Raw genomic sequence first — 22052 nt, forward strand, 5'->3', positions numbered from 1 at the left:
TGAGTCTGTGCAGATCCCCACTGACCTCCAAGGCCACACAGACTTGATTGCATGATTGGGATACAAGTCTGTCATCCAGAGTAAACATCTAAGCTCTGACTCGGAGTCCTGTGTTACAATCGCTAGATATTGTCCGTCTCAAATCAGTGCTACTCCTAGGCCATGTCTGCACTGCACCACAGCGTGGACTACAGTGGTCTGAATGGCAGAGCACACCATAATGTTGCGATATAACAGTGCTGTGTGGATGCTGCTGGAATGAACTATAAACTACCTAGTTAGCATTAACACAGTCCTTTTCAAACACAATTGCATTCATGCAAACAAGACACATTTTAGTTCGTGCCAGTAGTGTCCACACAGGGCAGTTAAATGGCAACATTTTGGTGCACTTTGCAATTCACACCTATAGTCCACTCTATGGTGCAGTGTAGTCAAGCTGCTATAAAGCCGACAGATGTTGTAGTCCAACATGATCCTACCATCCCTCAAGAAACTGCAGCATGAACATCCCTTGTCTTCCTTCAAGCAAGGAGCTGAGTTGGAGGCCTGAAATTAGATCCCTAAAAAGTCAAGTCATATACTGTCTCCTAATGTATTTATATTTGCTTGATCTATAATTCTTCCTTCTGAAAAAATATGAAATATGGATATTTTAAGTGGCATTTTCCCACTAATGTAAAGATTTTTAATATTCATATTGAGGTATCTGATAAAACCTTATAAATGGCCATGCATTTATGAGGTAACAGCTGTAACCATTACAAGAGACAGTCCGGAAAGAATTCAGGTCACTCCTTAGCTCCCTTGGAGGAATGTGTATGCATGACTTCCATGTGGTCCAAATCCTGGACTCATTAAAATGGAGAACAAAACTCCCAGTGACTTCAATGGTACAGGATCTAGCCCCTAAAGGGATAAAATTAACTTGGAAATTGTCAATTTCTAAAAAAATAATTAGAGGGACTACAGCTGCACCCTGTCCCTTTGCCTCTATTTGTGACTTCATAATATTTTTCTATTTTAAAACTATTTTGCTGCTGTCTGAAACACACACATAAACAACAGTGAAACTGGCTAGCTACTAAGCATAATCAAATATTCAATGTACACAGAATGAAAAAAACAACATTCTCTCTCTCTCTTTCAGATAAAGTAATCTTAGGTATTACTTAGGAGACAAGGTACAAGTGATTTCAGACAGATGTAATTTTTATGTTGATGATGTCCCTTTAACATGAATTTTATAATTGGTAGGATTTTATCAAGTGAAGAGGACCAAGGAAACAGTCTGATTACTTAACTAAATTGGCTACCTCTGTCATTATGGACAGAACTGAAAGGATATAAATATTTTACACTTACTTTCCTTTGTCAAATCTGTTTAAAGCCATTTCTGGGTCACTTACCATAACAAGTGAGCACTTGAGGCTTAAAATGAAACATTAGCAAAGAAAGGGAATGTTTTTCTTCTCCTGTAAATCTACCTACCTATAAACATTTTTATAAAGTACCCATCAGTGTAGAATCTAGGAGATAAAATACAGATTCCAAATTGAAGTGTCTATGAATTAACTTGTGAAATGTTATCGACAAATTGAGATTAATTCTATCAAACTTCATTGCATTTATACTGAAACCATTATTATTGCAAGTAATAATTTCAAAGTGTAGCCTGCCTACATACTGGAACATGCAACTACAATATTACTCATGGACATTAATGCCCCCCCTGCACCTCTCTTCGAATTGCTGAATATTTTTAAAGCAGTTTAATTTGAGACTGAAGCAGCATTTTCTATGAAGATCATACCAACCCCAAACATATAGATTAGGTCACTAATACCTGTCCTTATAAGAAATTAGAAAAACCCTCTTCCAAACACTACACTAGGGTTTTGTTTTTTTAAACAACCTTATTTCTGTGGTATAGAATAAAGACAACAAATCTTTTCTACGGCAAAAAACCAAACAAATGTTGCATCAAGACATTTTCAATTAAAAAATTCAGGACTACGCCTCTACCCCGATATAACGCTGTCCTCAGGAGCCAAAAAATCTTACCGCATTACAGGTGAAACCGCATTATATCAAACTTGCTTTGATCCACCGGAGTGCGCAGCCTCGCCCCCCGGGAGCACTGCTTTACCGCGTTATGTCCGAATTCGTGTTATATCAAGTCGCATTATATCAGGGTAGAGGTGTACTGGATTTTCACCTCTCATCCATAAATGCATTATAAAAAGATATTGTTCAAGTTTGGCAAGTTTAAGAGTTTGGCATAGTCCCACAAAAGTATCACACTTTATCCAGTTGTGCTTAACTCCTGTAAAGGTCTCAAAAAAACACCGCATGACCAAGTATTAAAAATGCTGCAAACAACAAAATGCCTGGCGGGGAGCAACTTATCAGGTAAATGTGCACTTATGCTAAAATATGCAAATAATGTTGGAATATTTTTAAAATACAGGATCTAGTGACCAAGAATATTCACTTGAAGAAACTGAAACGCAGCAAGACAGAGGAGTAACCATTTCACACAGGAGCAGATTTATGACTCAGGATATTCTTCTCTTTGCATCAAGGAAAAAGTTACAAATTGGGAGAATCCACTACCAAGCTGACACTACTGCAAACTTAGTTACCAAACATGCTTTTCACCTGCAGCAGTATTGAAAATCCAGGTGAGTGGATGGTGCAGTGGGAGAACCAAATCTGAGTCCTAGTTCTGGCCCTTTGCTCCTTTGGTTAGCAGGGATTGGGAATGATGGATGTGGAAGTAGCATGCTCAGCACCTGGAGGGAGAAAGTGCTGCATGTCCCACACCAATAATTATGAATCTTTAAATAGCCAGGAGGACTCATAAGGCCTTGCACTCCTAGCCCCCCGCTAAAATAAATAAGTAAAAACATTGTATAGGTGTTTTGGTAATTTTGTTCAACTACTGCATGTAAGGACAAAATGGTAGTGTATTTTCATTATGAAATAGAAGCTCATAAGTTGTAAAATGGCATCATTTCACAGTTGTAGTTGTATTGGTCTTTAATGCAAAGTACTATAATTAAGGGGAAGGTGCTAATACCCTTATAGCATCAGCCAATCAACCTTTTCCTGGCACCAGCTTTAGAACAAGGCATTCTGAAACTCTTTCAAGCAATACCCCAGCATACCAGTAAGTCAATAAACAAGAGGAGGAAAAATAGATTGAGCTGATAACACTTTGTTCCTTACTTGGCTTTATTAGTTGTTCCTCCTGTGCGATTTCCACATCATCAGAATCAACAGAAAGTTCCTTTATGAAGTTGGAAGGAAACATGCCAGTCTTTCCATGGAGAATTCCTTCCCACCAGCCCTCCTCCACCTGGACCAAGACAGAAACAGAATAAAAAGGGGTCTTAATATATACAACACTTTTTTTATTTAAATGTTTAAAAATACAAATTGTATGAAGAACAAATATGAAAAGAACACTGATTTTGAGCTGTTTGTACACATTTTTACAAGTATGGGATGCACTTTGCATGTGGCATCCATCTTTTTATAAGCACGAGATGTATGTATATTATCTGTGCGTGTCTGCAGATTTTTTATTTGTTCAATCATGCGGGTGGACAAGCCATTAAATAAAATGACTGAGCAACATGTCACAATTACAGCGCGCCAAGTACACGTCACATTTGTAAGAATTAGTTCAATCACCAAGGAAATGCAGCCATTGAAATACGACAGCTCATTAACTGTGCACAGTAACACCACACCCCTGTTCATAATAGGATGTGAAAAAGAACACTAACTGAGAAATTCCGTATCTTCACAAGCAACTTCTTTAGGTTTCCACTGCATGACATGACACCGTGTATTATGTAAAAGTTAAGGAAACTGCAAAGATGGAGAGAATATGAAGAACAGTACTAATGTCTGTTAGATTCCAAAAGAGTCAACAGGACCTACAGAAATAAATAATAATGGGAGTAAAAGAAGCAAGCAACTTCCTAATGTAATTCCTGTAGAAAATAAATACATCACCTAAAAATTATTCATTCCCTCATGTGTAACCTATCCAATATGGAATGGGAGCATCATACTAGGAAGTGACAGTCCCTACATACTAAATGCCTTTAGGTTATAACATGACCTATGAGTCTATGAGTCTATGACAGCAGGGAGTGATTTATTCTCTGCATCAGATAAGCATATCTTTGACAGATTAATATCTTCCATCCATCAGACACTGCCCATCCACAAGAAAGTGACAGGAGAGGACAGCTTCAGTCTGTGAAATATCAGTCTCTTATGTGGTTTGACCCATTTCTTTTCTGCCAAAAAAAAAAAGAAAAGAAAAGAAAACCAGATTCCAACTTCTTTGCAAGTTGTAGCTGTTTATGTTTACTAATTTTTTAGAAACAAAAAATTAAAACAGTTTCAGTTATTTGCTAAGAACTCAGCTACATATCAAATATTTGTAAAAGTCTCAAGTTCTTACACTGTAAATCATTTATTAAGAACGTATCTAGGATGCCAGCAACAACTTATGGCAAATATTTTCTCAACCTATAGATGAAGTAGCTGAATCTTAAAACCCAGACATATACTGTGATTTAATTGTGTGTGTGTACTTCCTTTTGATATATTACTATAAAGTACATTTACTGAGTTATTTTTACTTTAGATTTTTTTTTCCCTCCTGCTTCTCATACAAATTCTTGTCTTTTTAGGCTGATTTTTTGCCTTTAATTTTAAATGAAGTGGCAGATCAATACGGCTATTTTCATTTAACAACTTCAGTACCTTACCATGCCAAAACATCTTGTTCATGCATCAGTAACATCAATGAGGTCAAGCACATGTCTAGGAATAATGGCTGTTAGCTGACTGCTGCCTTAGAGAGAAGAAGAAACAAGACATTCTGAGTGAAACAATGGCCCCACTGAAAGTCAATGGCAAAACTCCCATTGCCTTCAGTGGGGCTAGGATTTCAGCCAGTGTTTTCATATGTCCTAGAAAAATAATACTTGTTTGTTTTTGTTTTCTCTGTTCAAACTAAAAAGCTTGGGAAAAACAGAGAGAAAAATAAACAATAGTATTTTCAAAAGCCAGACCTTTCATATAATAATTTTTGAAGAGGAAAATTATAGGGTTAAAGCCTTTAAGCTCACCTTTTAATATTATTCATATATAAAATATTTCTACTTATAATACTGTATTATTCACAGAAGACATTATTGATCAAAACTGAACCTTTATTCATTACTCATACTACCTAACAGTTACTCAAGTCTGACTAACTGATGACCAAAAGATGAAGCAGAATGGAATTATGCAGACCTTTAGGTCCCAATCTCACAAGCAAATAGGATTGAGCCCTTAATGCCTTCTTTTCCTGTGTGCTATAAAACCAAAACCAGAACAAACAATATTATCCACTTACATCCCTCCGATGAAATTTTTTCTGTATTTTTCCTGTTGCGTAACACTGTTTTCTAATAAATTAATATCAGTACCCTGTACACAGACACACACACCTCATCATTAGTCACACTTAAATCATCTGCAATGCTTACTGACGACTACTGCATTATATTTCCAGTGTCTGCTGAGTGAGCAAGAGACTAGAGCCAAAAGTGGAATCTTCCCAAAACACTATGCAAAGTGATGTTTGCAAAGAATACTGGGGAGTTCCATGTTTTAATAAATATTTTGTTCAACAACAGCATTGTACAACATAGGTGTGCATATGTGTGCACATGCACATTTTTATCAACTTTAAACACATTAGTTAGAGATTATTTTGTACAACAAACTACATATAAAACTGTCTCCGGGATTTAGCAGCCCAAAATGGGGACAACCCTGTGCCATATGGTTTGAAATGATGTGATAATTCTTAGCCAATAAAAGCTTACAAATGGAAATGTATTATTCATGTGAGTAGCCTTTCAGAAGGTACAAGCATTCAGTAAAATCTGTTACTGTAGCTAAGTGCTTTCAGGATGTATGCACCTGGGTCCTAATTCTTGCCTAGCATTCATGCACTGTAAAAATCATCCTCATTTTTTTTTTTACCTCACTCACAGAACAGAAATCAGGGTTCCTGTAGTAGAGGAAATGTTCTTGAATTAATCCATCTCCTATTGACAATACTGTAGATATTGTTTTTGGTTCAGCCTGTCTCCCCTCCCCCATTGGTTAAATTTTCTGGCAACCTTCTGGGAAGGTTGTCTTCAACCTGCTATGTCTGATATGCTGTCGGTACTGCTGTCACACTACATTTTAAGTATAACAACATACATGAGGGTGAATGGAGATATTTCATTAGCCTACTTCATATATTTATGGGAGGTACATTTCCGTTCAGCCATTTTTACAGAACACATCACCAACCAATGTTATGTGTGCAGGGGAGATGGGTCCAACACTGAGGGAGCTACACCCAGTCCCTCCTCCACCTAAAATATATTATGATTGGTTATCCTGTGTCTCATATCTTATTGGGTGGCTGTGGAAAATCATTTCTGCAGAACCCACACATATCTCTACTGCCATTAAAAAGCTGCTTCTCCGAGATTTAAAGATATTAATATTAAATGTTGTTTAATTATTATTAAAAGTACCCCAAAACTCCATCAAAGTACCTTATGAGCTAAGTTCCCTCTAAGCTGCATGGCTACCAATGGCCATGCAGGCAGGAATGCTCTCCCTCGGCCCAGAGCTGCTGCGGTGAGAGAGGGCTGGAGTGAGTCCTCTCTCCCTGCCACAGCCCCAGGGCAGCCTGCACCCCAAGTCCCTCATCCCCGGCCTCACCCCAGAGCCTGCACCCCCAGCCAGAGCCCTTACCCAACCCTCTGCCCAGCCCTGAGCCTCTTCCCATACCCAAAACACCTCATCTGCAGCCCCACTCCAGAGCCTGCACCTCAGGCAGAGGCCTCATCCCCCACACCCCAGCCCTCTGTCCCAGCCCCCTCCCACACTCCGAATCCCTCAGCCCCACCCCTGCCACACATCACCTCCATATTGGTGCACATAACAAAACTCACTCCGCACATGGATGTAAAATATTAGAGGGAACATTGCTTATGAGGTTCCTCCAAGGAAGTGGCATATATAATTTTAGTTTTTGAAAACCACTACAGCAAAACGAGACTTTCACAGAAAAGCACCATGGGGCAGACTCTGGTACCACAGCTTTCACTGAGATTACTCGAAGAGTGAAGCACCATTTGAGGCAGATAAGTGTAACTAGCCCAGTGATAGGAGGGTTGTTGGAGAAAGCACAGATATGGAATGTATTCCACATACAAATGAAAATAAGTCAAAATGTAATGTTTGCACTGTTACAAGACAGGAACTGATGAAGTATCCCAGAAGATGAAATTCTGGAAAGCAGTAAAAGAGGAACTATTATTGTTATTTACATTTCTAAATACTGAGAAATGCTCAGATATTATTCAGATGGAGGCTAAGTACCTAGACAATCAGAGAGAGAGAGAGCAATTAAACACAAAGTGGCACAAAAGGGAGTTCTAAAATACTGCCAGGGCCTACATCATTCAGCATTTTAAAAATCAACAGTGACACCTGCCGAGGTAAAGTATTCCAGATGGAATAATATGATCAGTGTCTCTAAATCTGCAAGCAAATGTACCATGTTGCTGTATTCTAAAGAAGTGCTAAGAAGGAACTAAAGAATCAAACTGTGTGGGCAGGAGGCCTTCATGAAATAAGCAAAGATGCATCTAAAATAAAGTATACAACTGGGGGAAAAAAACACCATACAGCCACATCCAATACGTGCCTTTCCATGGAAAAGGCTTTGACTGGAATTGACACCTTGATTTTTAATATGATTCTCTTTTCCAAACAAGTCTCTTTTCAATGGTTGGGGACACAAAGAGACAGACAGCCCACACATAATCATCTTCTCTATGGTACCAGCAAGATTTTCTCAAGTGAAAGAAAAAGTAAGAGGTAGCTCCGACTCAGCTGGGAATAGTGTATCCAAGCATTCCTCGAGGGTGAAGGAAAAACCGTGACGACTCCATGAGACAAGAGATAGCAGTATGCAGTGACTTGCCACAGCATACTGCTGAGTAACCATTTTTTTCCTTTTATTAATTAACTTGTCTTACTGTTAATCTAAACCAGCAGTGCTGTGTGGTGGGTTTTGTCTCCTTAAAGGAGCAAATGGAGCATCATCTTCTTCTGAATGTTGCAGATGGCTGGACATATGGGTCTGGGGAAGTTTAGGAACGGGAGTATGTTGGCGTCACATGATAACATTAGCCAAGTCTGGTAAAGTCAAAAGTGTGTCTGGATAACTGCTGGCAGGTGACTGGATTCAAAGTGATTGAATCAGAGCTGTACACCATTGCAGAACACAACATGCATGCTGGCCGCTGACTCTGTGTATGTCCCGGGAAGGGAGCCACAAGTAGCAGAAACATTTTCAAGATGTGTTGCTCATATCCATTCCAATTAGGTGTGCACACGCCGCGTGCATGGCTGTCAGAAAGTTTTACCCTAACAACACCCAGTAGGTCAGCTGTGGAGCCCCCTGGAATGGCACCTCATGGTGCTCAATATATACCCCAGGTGACCCGGAGCCTCCTCAGTTCCTTCTTGTCAGCTCTGCTGACAGAGGCGAAGGGGGAACAGATTTGGAATGGATATGAGCAACACATCTCAAAGACCAACAAGGGCCGAGGGATGTACTGGGCACTGCTTCCAGCAGCTCCCATTGGACTGGAGCAGCGAACCGCGGCCACTGGGAGCTGCAATCGACCAAACCCGCAGACACGACAGGTACACAAACCGGCCCAGCCCGCCAGGGGCTTTCCCTAAACAAGTGGCATCCCCATTTTGGGAAACACTGATGTAGAACATCATGGTTTTGTCTGTGAGGACCGCCACACAACGACATTGTGGCTGCTCCTGGAAAGCCTGACAGGCAAGGCGCACCATCAGCTCCCGAACGTTGATATGAAGGGACAGTGCAGATGGGGGCCATAGGCATCAGTGACCAGGGACAAGGAAGGCTGAGGACTGTGAAAGGAGACTCCCTCACATACCACCCAGGGATCCAGCCACCACTGGAGGGAGGCCAGGACCCGCTCCAAGATGGTGACCACCAAGTTCAAGCTGTCTTGACCCGGGCGATAGACTGATGTGAGCCAGGTTTGCAACGGAGTCGAAGTCTGGTGTGCGTGGTCACGTATGTACAGGAAGCCATGTGGCTGAGAAGACTCTGGAAACTTCTTGCCGATGAGGTTGGGAAGCTCTGAAGGCTCCGGACGAGGCCCACAATAGCTTGGAAACAAGCATCCAGCAGGAGGGCTCGCACCCGGATGGAGTTCAGAACTGCCCCGTGAATTCTATTCTTTGGGTCAGTTCTAGGGTTGATTTTGCCATGTTGAGGAGGAGGCCCAGCTGAAGAAACATGTCCGTGATCAAGCAGAGGTGGGCCTTCACCTGTTCTCTGGTGCCTCCCCAGATTAGCCAGTCATCGAGGTAAGGATACACTTGCACCCACTGTCGTCGAAGGAAGGCAACCACGATCAACATACATTTGGTGAACACTTGGGGCGGCTGTGGAGACTCCGAAGGGAAGAGCCATGAACTGGTAGTGTTCATGGCTGACCACAAAGCACAGGAAGCGTCTGTGCGCCAGATGAATTGCTATGTGGAAATACGCGTCTTTCATGTCGAGGGCGGCGAACCAGTCTCTAGGATCCAGGGAAGGTATAATAGTGTCCAAGGAGACCATGCGGAACATCAACTTTACCATGAACTCATTGAGTCCACGCAGGTCCAGAATGGGCCGAAGCCCCCTTTGCCTTGGGGATTAGGAAATATTGGGAGTAAAACCCCCTGCCCCATAGTTCCCTCGGAACTTCCTTGATCGCCCCCATGGCAAAGAGCACCTGAACCTCCTGAATAAGGAGCTGCTCATGAGAAGGGTCCCTGAAGAGGGACAGGAAGGAGGGTGTGAAGGAAGAAAATTGGAGAGAGTATCCCGCTTCCACTGTGTGGAGGACCCAGCGGTCCATAGTTATCTGAGACCAAGCATGGTAAAAATGAGATAAATGATTCAAGAAAGGGAGGGGTAGGTTCTTGAATGAGGTCCTGAATGCCGTCCTCCGGCGTCCCTTAAAAAACCTGTTTTGATCCTGACGAAGGTTTGGTCAGGCCCTGGCCTTGTCCTGGCGGGGGGTTGGAGGGCTTCCTCCTGCCATTATGCCCCTGCCGCCTATAGAGATCCTGCTCAGCAGAGGAGGATACGAGCGCTGCTGTGGCTTGCAGGGTCTTCACTGGGTAGCCAGTGTGTGCTTGCCCAGAGACTTCATTGTTGCCCTTGAGTCCTTAAGGCTATGTAACCTTGAGTCAGCCTTTTTCTAGAACCGGCCCTCTCAGTCAAAAGGGAGGTCCTGCAGTGTTTTCTGAAGCTCTGGGGGCAGTCTGGAGGCTTGCAGCCAGCAGGTATGCCTCATTACGATCCCCGAGGACAAAGTACGTGCAGTTGAGTCCACAGCGTCCAGCGAGGCCCGCAAAGAGGTCTGTGCCACTGTTTTGCTCTCATTAACCAAAACCCCAAACGCCTCCCTGGACTCAGGAGGCATCAGCTCCTTAAACTTCAGCAAGGAGTTCCAGGAGTTAAAACTATAACGACACAGAGCTCCTGAGTTGAAGGCTCCTGTAGAATATACTTTGCATCTCAACAAATCAAGGTGCTTGGCGTCCTTTGATTTGGGTGCTGGAGCCTGCTGGCCATGCCATTCCTTTTCGTTCACAGAGGCAATCACAAGCAAACAGGGCTGCGGGTGAACAGATAATAATACCCCTCTGAGGGGTCAAAGTACTTCCACTCCACCCCCTTGGCTGTCAGGGGGATGGACACAGGGGTCCGGATAAGGGGCAGGGCCACCCTTGACGGGGCTTCCGGAGTCAGGATGTTCACCACGGGTTCCTCCAACTTCACCACCTCCTCCACCTGCAGGTTCATGTTTCATGCCACCCTGTGCAGGAGGTCCTGGTGGGCATGGAGGTCTATTGAAGGGGGACTGGAGACCGCAGTACCTGCCACCACCTTGACGGATGAGGAGGAAGAGGAGGCCGCGGGTGGGAGAGGGTCGTCCAGGGCCCCTGCAGTGCCAGGACCTGCTGCTCTGTGCCCCCAACCTCAGGGACCGGCCCAGGAATTGGGGGAGGACCTGTGGCGGGTAGAGAAGTCGCCACTGCCTCTATGCCCCTCGGGGCAGGCCAACTGGCAGTAGCCTCTGGCACTTACGGCTCAGAAGGGGCTGATCAGAAAGCCCTAGATGGAGCACCTTGGGCCTGGTGGTACACCCACGGCGTCCAGAATGGCAACTGAGTGGGCCCCTGAGTGGGTCCCTGCATTATGCCTGCCAAGACCCCGTCTGTCTCCAGGTGGCTATGGTTTGAATGGCAACGGTCTGAAAATTGTGACCCCACTTCCAATCCCGAAGAGTGAGAGGCAGAGTGCGAAGGCCTTGGCAGTGCCAAGAGGATCTGCGCCGGTGCACATCGACAAGGTGACGGGGAACGATGCCATGAAGCTGGGGAGCAGTGCCAGGACCTGGACTGGTGCTGAGATGTTGACCGGCATCGGGAACGGCGTCGAGTCCGGGATCTGCTCCTTGACAATGACCGGCAGGCAGAATGGCGCTGCGAATGGGATCAGGGACAGGAGCCGGAGCAGCGCTGCGAGTATGACTGGCGCCAGAATTTCGAGTGGCAGTGGGAATGGTGCTGAGAGTGGGATTGGTGCCGTAGCTCAACCGATGGTGCTGACGGGTGAATCAGGGCCGCCTTGCCCTGAGATGGTGCAGTGCGCAGAGGCACTGGGATCTTGGCGTGTCACTGAGGGAATGCTGATGCCATCATGGCAATAAGGTCCCTTGCAGCCACAAAAGTGTCCGGAATAGATGGCAGCTGGACTGCTACCATGCTGTGGGCCAGGCGGTACTTTAAGAAATATGATTCCTGATGTCAGATACCATTAACTTAGGTTTGAACAGAGACTGGGGATGGCTCGGTCATTACACTAATTGAATCTATTTCCCCATGTTAAAGTATCCTCACACCTTCGTGTCAACTGTCCGAAATGGGCCATTTTGATTATCATGTCTAAAGTTTCTCTCCCCTGCTGATAATAGCTTCTCTTAATCAATTAGCCTCTTACAGTTGGTATGGGTACTTCCACCTTTTCATGTATGTATAAATATCTTCTTACTGTATGTTCCATTCTGAGCATCCGATGAAGTGGGCTGTAGCTTATGCTCAAATATATATGTTAGTCCCTAAGGTGCCACAAGTACTCCTGTTCTTTTTGCTGATACAGACTAACTCGGCTGCTACTCTGAAACCTCTCACAGAGTCTCAGTGTCTTCACAAACATTAATGAATTTAGCTCCACAGCACTCATATGAGATTATGTGATGTTACAATCCTCATTTTACAACTGGGGAACTGAAGCACAGAAATTAAGGCCGAAACAGTCAAAAGTGTCCACTACTTTTGCAAGTCCAATTTAAGACATCAAAGGCCTGTTTTTTTCAGAGTACTTAGCATTTTAAGAACTTTATATGTTCAATGCACAGGTCTAATCCACCTCATTTCCAGCTGTGAACAGTCAGCATTTATGCAAATCTGGCTCAGGTGTCTCACACTGGCCACTCAGAACATGAGGAACACACAATTAGCATTAAAGTGTGGTTAAGTGACTTGAATAGTATCACACAGGAACTCTGGGGTCCTCTAGACAAGTTTCTTCACTACACACTCCTAGGGAAGTTCTGTGCCAAAAAATTAAAAAATTCTGCATACAGTACAGTAACTCCTCACTTAATGTTGTAGTTATGTTCCTGAAAAATGCGACTTTAAGTGAAACGATGTTAAGCTAATCCAATTTCCCCTGAGAATTAATGTAAATGGGGGGGGGACGGTTAGGTTCCAGGGCAGCTTCCTCTACTTTGCAAGCACCAGAGGCGGGGGTTCAACCTTCAGCCAGCCCACTCCACTCCTTCCCCCAAGCCCCCACCTTTGACCCGCCTCTTCTCCTCCACCTCCTCCCCCTTTACTTCGCTCGCTGCGTCCCGGCTCCTCCCCACTCTCTCCCCTCCCAATTGCCGCATAGGGGAGGGGGGGGGAAGGTGCGCTGAGTCCTCACTCCTCCCCCCTCCCTTCTGCCCGTGGCAATCAGCTGGCTGCTGCGTTCAGGAAGCAGAGGAGGGAGGGGGAGCCTGCGTGCCAAGTCCTCGCTCCTCCCCCTTCCCTCCTGCTGGGGCAATCAGCTGGCTTGCCGCGTTCGGGAGGGCAGGGGAGGGAGGGGGGAGGTATGCCGAGTCCTTGCTCCTCCCCTCTCCCTCCAGTCTCCAAAACACCGCAAGCCAGCTGTTTGTCGTGGGCAGGAGGCGGTGGGATGAGGGGGAAGGCGCTGATCCACAGCGTCTGCGGGTGGGTGGGAAGCGCTGGGGGGGAGGGGGCTATAGGGAGGCTGCCAGCTGTGGAGAAAGCAGGCAGCCAAACAACGTAAGGGTGGAGCATTGCACAACTTCAAATGAGTATGTTCCCTAATTGATCAGCAACGAAACAACGGGATGACTTTAAGTGAGGAGTTACAGTATTTTAAAATTCTACAAAATTCTGCATGTTTTATTTGTCAAAATAACACTATATAATCACACCAATTTCAATTACTTTGGTAATTTATTTCAAAATACCTGTCAGCAACAACGTCTGTAACAATACAGACAACAAAAGATTGCCCCAGCAGTAGCAAGTTAAAGAAACCCCTAGGACAACCCAGTTCCTTTTCTCTGTTATGTTTTAGTTGGGTGCCTCAGTCTGGGTGTGTCACACGTGCTAGCTGCGCACATCTTGGGGGAAAACTCTCCCTCTCTGGTCTCAAGACACCCACACCCCTGGCTCCCTGAACCCAGCCTCCCTCCCTCGGACACCTACATCCTCCTACCCCCCTGAGCCTAGCAGCAGCGACCCTTATCCCAGACACCCACATCCTCCTACACTCCCAGAGCCCAGGGACCCAGAGAGAGAAACAGCCTGATGCTGGGTTCTAGGTTTGTACAGTTTCCTGAATGCTGCCTTCTTTCTTCAGAGTGTTCCAGGAACTGTAGCTGCTGGGAACCCTCCAGCTCTGTGCATGCACACACACACCTCTCCTTGGCAGTGTCCTGTATTTGCAAGCTAGGGACCAGGGCTTTGCCGGGTCCAGCGGCCCCTAGTGGCAAACAGCAGCTCTGCAGCACCTATTCTGCAGAGAAAAATGAAATTCTGCATTGCACAGTAGTGCAGAATTCTCCCAGAAGTAACTACACATCTACAAGCTTCAGTGCCAAAACACAGCCCCATCCTGTGCACAGAGTAAGGCAGGGGATCTTGTGGAAAAACCTGTATGTGAACATGTAACTGAAGGCCAATGTCACTGCATGTGCACAAAGGGACTGAATTAAGATTGCACAAGTAGCCTTAATGTGGCATTTCCTACTTTTAGTGCTTAAATTTGCAACCTTAATGTTCTTTTAATGTATGCTTTTAACACTGTAATTACTCAATTAAAAAAAATTAAAAATAGAAGTTTCATCATCTGAAACAGTACTGCCCCTCAACTTGGGCCATCTGCAGGTTCAGACCCTTAGATCCACAGCAGAGTTCTCTACCACTTGAGCTAACAGAGTATCTCATAGCAGTAATATTGTCATCCTCTCTGTGGACCAGCCACATAAGGGTGAATCAGACACTTTGTTTTTGGGTTTAACAGCTATTTACTGACAACAGATGAATGTAGAAGCACAGAACTACTGGGTTCAATTTCAGGTTCTGCTAGAGAGTATGTGCTTTAGTGCTGATAGACCCTTTTGTCCCAATAGCACCTGTCCCTGTCTGCTCCTATCAAACCCACTTCCAACTATGAGCTTCTTCTCCCACCTTGTGACATTCTCTTCCCACATCATTTCTTACTACTTTGCATTTAAGGCAGGTTGCTTCCTCTTTATCCTCGCAACCTGTGTGACAGCAGGGTGGGAGTATTGAGAGCACAAAACAGGCCATCTCCCTGCTCTCAGTTCTGGTGCCCAACACCCCAGTGGCCCAAAGCAACTAGGAAGAGCCCTGCTCAACCCCTATATCTCTTACATTCAGCAGGCTTGGTACAGACATAGGGTGACCAGATGTCCCAATTTTATAGGGACAGTCCAGATTTGGGGGGCTTTTTCCTTATATAAGCACCTATTACCCCTCACCCCCTGTCCCAATTTTTCACATTTGCTATCTGGTTACCCTATACAGACAGAATGTATTCAAAGGTTTATAACTTTATCATATGTGGATGAATTCTTGTAGGATCAGCAAAAGGCTCATCCCTGATGCTACGGCCAAATTTTAAGCTCTTGCACCAAAGCTTCTCAATAAAATGGTTATGAGAATTTTTTAATCTGAGCAATAAAATGGTACCAGTGTAGACTAGCTCTTAGTTAAATTAGTGCAATTTTATTGCGTAGACAAGGCCTAAAATTCACAGGCATGGCGTCATACCTCATACTTGTGAATAAAAAAAGATTTGGTGGGTAAGGGCAGGACTGGGAATAAGTCAGGATAGCTATAGACCTAACCTTGCAAAATTTACACAGGGTAAATATTTTTTTAACAAGCAAATAAACTATAATTCAGGTTTTCATCTTCAATCACAATGGTCTAGACTGAGCAAATAAATTTTGTGCTGGTGCTACTAAATATTAATGAACTTTTTGCAAAGCATGATTCATATGATAGGTTTGTGCATTCATCGTTTGAATGTACATGTTATGGTACATCATAAAGTAAAACTTTACAGAAATATGTTTCTGGTTTGCACAACTGAGATGCTTATATTCTTAATTCCACAGGTTAGGCATTCATAGCTTAGAGATGCATTATACTAAGTAAAGTGGTATTTATGGGATGTCAGAAGTGCTATGGTTCACACTGCAGTGCTATACCTTTGTACACAGTAACACTGGCATGCAGAAAGACAAGCAGTAAATTACTGATGCAGCTTTCTGTGGCAGATAAAATTCCTGTGAAATGGTGAAAAGCCTGCTGTACTTTCATATGAATCAGAAAGGTAGTGGGACAAGAACAGAACACAGACAATCTATTCCACATCACCATTCTAAAAAACAACCCTGGTTATAATAAATGCCCTGTGGTTATACTCACTGTGATCTTAAGAATTTTGATTTTGCAGAATAAATTTTTTCTTCCATCAACCCAGTCGGAAGGCTAAGATAACACCCTGTGTTGCACTAATGCAGTGAGGAGTAAGTAAGGAAGATCCTACATTTGGGCAAATGATAATGTAGGATATTTCCCTCCGACACAAGTGAGTATTAGGAAGGGGCAACAGCTCATCTACTTCTAGTCCCCTTATTCTCTAGCCAGCTGCCACAGGTGTTATGGTCAACAGCACATGCTAGCCATTGGCAAACCTCTTCAGTGCAGCAGTAAAAGAAATCCCAGCAGTGCTTCCCCCAGGTCTGCCCAATAGAACCTTGCCTTAGCTAATACATTTTCCTAGAGCAAAGAATCTGCAAGACACTCAGACTCCCTTCAGCAGCCCCAATCAAGCCAGAATTATGAATTCCATGCCAGATGTGTGTATTACTAATTGAACATATTTTAATTATTATGTAAACATCTACTTCTGAAAAACATTCCCTTAACTATGAGCATGGGTGTGTATGGGGTGGAGGATGAGGGAGTGGAATGTTTCATTTTCATATGTCTACAACTTCCACATGTAACGAACATTTTCAATCTCATCTGGATTTGAAAAACTGTACTGATTATAGAAAAAGGGAGTTATTAAAATGTGCGTGAAAAGAAACAAGGGATATGTTTGTTGGCTGAACTTTAGAGGGCTCCCAATTAAATTAGTTACTTATACGATTCATTGGAGGGTGACAGTTCTTCCTCATGGATGGCCTATTTAGTTTATGTTGGGAGGGCTTTTTATTCCATCACCTTGTTCTTCGAAGATAGATTTATCAAGTTTTAAGTGCGACAATTCAAGGAAGGTTTTCTATGTCCATATAAGGTCTAATATGTTTCAAATTGCACAGCAAGGAGAGCTTAAATTCAGTCTTGGAACTCATTAGAATGTTGGGTGAATAGTGCCATCCAAATGTCCTAGCCAATATCTTATAATCTTGACATCCTACATTACAATTCTGCTCACAGCCAAAATAAGGTTAGTTAGGTGACATGAGATGTCTGGTTCTGGGAAGGACAATGTGCAGTGTATGCACTCAGGTTAAAGAAGAAACAGTGATTACTAAGCCCTTCACATTTGGATATGTCAAGTTTAGTCTTTTTACAGGCAATAAAGACCTGACTAGATTGCAATGAATTTTTTTTTTTTTTTAAGAAATGGATTGTTGGTTATTTAAGTGATGGATAAAAGAGAAATAAAACTGGCCATATCCTCAGCAGAATAACAAATGCTGATTTGTTAGCTGCTCAGTCACTGAAAAAAATCCCTGGAAATAAATCATGGCAGTTGATAACTTGCATTTTATTGGACTTTTCATCAAACTGAATCCTTAGATAGATCATTTTAATGCTGAATAAATAAAATTAAATGACGGAGAATATCCTGATTCATTCCAAAGATTCCAGGTTAGTATTTTAGTTCCCAGTCCTGATATTTAAATGAAGAGGATAACTTCTAACAGCTTCAATGAAGCAAGATCAGAAGGTGTATTGACGGAACACTACAGAAAATAGATCCGACAAGCAGATCTGTGTATGCAGAACCACTTGCAGGTTCTAAGCTTTTGGTTCTAAGTATCTAAACTTTTGAAAATGGTGCTGTCATAAACAGATGGTTAAGGTTTAATGTCTCTTTTACCTGTAAAGGGTTAAGAAGCTCAGTGAACCTGGCTGACACCTGACCAGAGGACCAATGGGGGGACAAGATACTTTCAAATCTTGGTGGAGGGAAGTCTTTGTTTGTGCTGTGGTTTTTTTTTTGTTCGTTGTTCGCTCTTGGTGCTAAGAGGGACCAGACGTACAACCTAGGTTTTCTTCAATCTTTCTGAATCAGTGTCTCATGTTTCAAAATAGTAAGTACTAGCCAGGAAAGGCAGATTAGTCTTATGTTTGTTTTCTTTAACTTGTAAATGTGTATTTTGCTGGAAGGATTTTTACCTCTGTTTGCTGTAACTTTGAATCTCAGGCTAGGGGAGGGGGAAGTCCCTCTAGTCTATATGAATCTGAATACTCTGTAAGCATTTACCATACTGATTTTACAGAGATAATTTTTACTTTTTTCTTTCTTTAATTAAAAGCTTTCTTTTTAAGAATCTGATTGATTTTCCTTGTTTTGGAATCCAAGGGATTGAGTCTAAACTCACCAGGGATTGGTGGGGGGGAAAAGGAAGGGAATGGTTAATTCCTCTTTGTTTTAAGATCCAAGGAGTTTGGATCTGCATAGCTTCCCAAGGTAACCCAGGGAGGGGAAAGTCTGGGGGTGGGGTGGGAAAGGAGGGGGAATGGTTTATTTCTCCTTGTTTTAAACCCAGGGGGTTTGGGTCTTGGGTTCCCCAGGGAAGGTTTTTGGGGGGACAGGAAGTGTGCCAAACACTATATTTTGGCTGGTGGCAGCGTACTAAATTTAAGCTAGTAATTAAGCTTAAAAGTGATCACGCAGGTCCCCACTTTTTGGACACTAAAGTTCAAAGTGGGGAAAAGACCTTGACAGGTGCCCAATCTTAGAAACTGATCTGTGTTCAAATGCCACTTGGTGTGGAGTATGCACATATTCCTGCAGGTAAAGCTTTGAAGCAGATCAAATTACAACAGAATCATAAGGGGCAAAAAAACTGAACTGACATAACACAAACAAAAGAACAGTAAAAAAACTCTCTTTTGAATCGTTTTAAAACATATTACCCTCGGAAAGGTTAGCGTGTACAAAGCAAATGAAGACTGTGCACCGACACAGTACATAAAAGTTACTTACTTCTCCCATCACTTCAATGATGTCACCAACTTTTAACTCCAGCTCATCTTCATTTTGAGGCATGTAACTGAAAGCCACCTGACATCTTCTCCTCCTATTTCTCTCCCCTGGAGATGGAGATGAAAGAATAGAGCAAAATGTTTAGATGAAAATTTAAATAATATGAGGCTTCCTGAACAAGCAACCCAGCTACACTGTGCCCCGGAACACACTCCATGGGACAGCACTGAAGGTGAAGCAGCATTGCAGTGTTATAAATGAGCACTATTAAAAACTTTTTGAATGTTTGCAATCCCTAATAAATGTGCCTAGAATCGATTTACAAAATAGATCAATATTCAGAATTTTTCAGAGGACCATAGAGCATATTATTCCTTCCAGCTACTTTTGTCTTTTGATGTGAATTGATACAATGGGATATTCAGGTAAGATAAACGTCTTTCTTCTACTACTATTACTGTTGCTGCTTGCTCATCTCTCTCTTTTAAAATGTCAGTGCAACAGTAGGGTCATCTTCTGTAGATATATATTTTTAAATGGCATACTTGCGCACTAATCTAAATTTAGGGTGTTGATTTAAATGCAGCCAGGTAAATGGGAAGATTCAGTTTTGGAATACTGCTTGCTAAACAGCTGTATTTGGACTTTGTTGTGAAACTGAGAGGGAAAAAGAAAACTTTCTGTAATTTAACTGCTGAAACATCCTACCCACCCTCTTCTGGTTAAAAAGCCACTTACCAAAACAAAGAAAGTAACAGCATTTTGCATGTTGGTAGACATGGACAGTAGACTGATCAAAACCAATTAAAATGCAGCTCCTTCTGTCATAAATAAGGAAATTTCTTGTCCAGATGCCTTGCAATGCAGGAACCATACCATATGCCGTATGAAAAAACTGTCAATACATTTCTTCACTTCATGCGTAATTTGCTTACTTATAACGTGGAATATTAAATCTCCTCAAATGCACACACACAAATCAGGTGTGTCTTCATAATTATGGTCCAAATGCCCCTAGACTTCCATTTCAAAAAAAGTCATGCAGTCAGCATGATGTTTACTCTACAAAATACTCGACAGTATTAGAAAGGCTCTTTAGGACAAATGAATGAGGAAAAGTCATATAATTGCTGATTCTCTTTTTTCAGTTTGGAAAGCTGGTCTTTTTAAAAAAAAAAAAAAAAAAGAGCCTGGAGGTAGTCCCATGCAGACAAAATCTGAAAGGCAATTTTACCTTCACCTTGACTTAGCTTTTAAATTTTACCATCTCAGGCTTTGGAAAAAAGCTTCCCTTGTCTCTGAGGTATAGTATAAACAGCAGATGACTATTTGAATTTTTTAAAAATAAATATATTTTAATGCAGTTGACCTATCTCAGTTCTTTCATAAAAAATGTCAGTTTATTTTTCTTCACTTACACTAATGAAAAGTATTGTGTGACATTGATGATTTCACTTGGGTGATTTCTGGGCTGTATCCTAATAAATACACTCTGCATAGAATGCCTTCAGGACTGTGCAAAAGTTAGAGGCTGCAAATAAAAAACAGATTTTTTCTAAAGATAAACATCCTCATTATATGAATATCAGCACTTATGAAGTGGTAACTGTTGACTGATTTGACAGACTGAAGTACGTCAGGTGCCATGGTATTTTATAATCAATATTGGGTGACTCAAGGATAAATGATTTTGACATTTCTAAGGGCTGGTCTACACCAACGCTGTAAGTTGATCTAAGTTATGCTAGTTCAGTTACGTAAGTTACGTAACTGAAGTTGACGTAACTTAGGTCAACTTACAGTAGTGCCTACAAGGGAGAGCACTCAGGGAGGTGGAGTACTGATGTCAATGGGAGAGTGCTCTCCCATCAATTTAGCGTGTCTTGACCAAACCTGCTAAACGGACACCACTGAATCAACTGAAGCGGTGCTGATTTAGCCGATAGTGTAGACATGACCTAAGAGAATAAGAAATCGATACAGCACTGGATACTACTGATAAAACCATGTGAATCTCTCTCTCTCTCTGGTTTTTTTTTGTTTTGTTTTTTTTTACTTATGATCTTTTTGTGTCATTGCTATAAGTGTGTCTTCCCTGGTCAATTCATGTTGAAGAGCTTGTATAAAATGGGAAGATTAATATGTATGTAAAAGAAACATGAAAACATTAAGCCTCAAATCAAAGTACACTTACAAACGCCAGGAATCCTTCAGATGTTTCCTAAATTTGGAAGTATAGCTACTGGAGTTGTAGAAAAGGCCTTCCTCTCAACTACACATCCAGTCTCTCCTCTTACTAGATCAGCAGCTCACTCACACTCAGTGTGCACATATACTCCTCGTGCAAGCTATCCAGTTTTAGGCAGGTTCAACTGGTCTTATTTTATTCCCAAGAACAGAGCTTGTCAAAATTTTTCACACACAACTTATTTTGGGGGGAAATGCAAAGTTGTGCCAATTTCATCTAATTGATTCAGTTGGGGAAAAGAAAACTAATAAAATCTGAAAAAACTAAAAACATTTCACATCAAATAAAATGAAACATTTGGATTTTTCAGTATGACGTTTTGTTTCAAAATTTCTTACTACCACAAAGATGTAATCACTTTATTGTAATCTCTCTGGAACTGTCGTTTGGTTGTGAGTTTGTACAGCACCTAGCAGAATAGGATCCTGGTCCATGACTGGGGGCTCCTAGGTGCTAAGGTAAAAGTATACTTCGGGTCCTTAATGTTTATCTTAAGGTCTATCAGAACTTGCTCAAAGAGCAAGAGAACAACATGGGAAGTCCTCTAATAACGTAATGCAAGTCGGTACAAGAGAAGGACAAGTGAAAGGAAGCTCCTTCAATGCTGCAGTCCAGCAGGAAAAAAAGATTATACAAAAGTCATGAGGTGAAGGAGGAAAGATATACTGTATATGTTTAGAATAATTCCTAGCGGCTTCAGTAATTATCCATCCAACGTAGCTTCAATGAGTGTGAAGTGGGGCCACTCTACAATGCAAGAGGGAAAATGTA

The 22052-nt window shown here is 42.4% G+C and overlaps 1 protein-coding gene across 4 annotated transcripts in view; it reads right to left on the reverse strand.

Moving 5' to 3' along the window:
- The window catches only part of SH3KBP1 (SH3 domain containing kinase binding protein 1), a 366732-nt gene that overhangs the window by 159112 nt on the left and 185568 nt on the right, over nt 1-22052 (reverse strand). For all 4 annotated transcript variants that reach the window (XM_030574488.1, XM_030574496.1, XM_030574505.1 and 1 more), the window contains 2 exons: nt 19034-19140; nt 3232-3361 (listed from right to left, as the gene is read on the reverse strand). In XM_030574488.1, coding sequence (XP_030430348.1) covers nt 3232-3361; nt 19034-19140 — 237 coding nt within the window. The remainder of the gene's footprint in view (nt 1-3231; nt 3362-19033; nt 19141-22052) is intronic.

The sequence above is a fragment of the Gopherus evgoodei genome, chromosome 1, assembly GCF_007399415.2.
Source record: "Gopherus evgoodei ecotype Sinaloan lineage chromosome 1, rGopEvg1_v1.p, whole genome shotgun sequence".
In the NCBI taxonomy this organism is placed as follows: domain Eukaryota; kingdom Metazoa; phylum Chordata; order Testudines; family Testudinidae; genus Gopherus; species Gopherus evgoodei.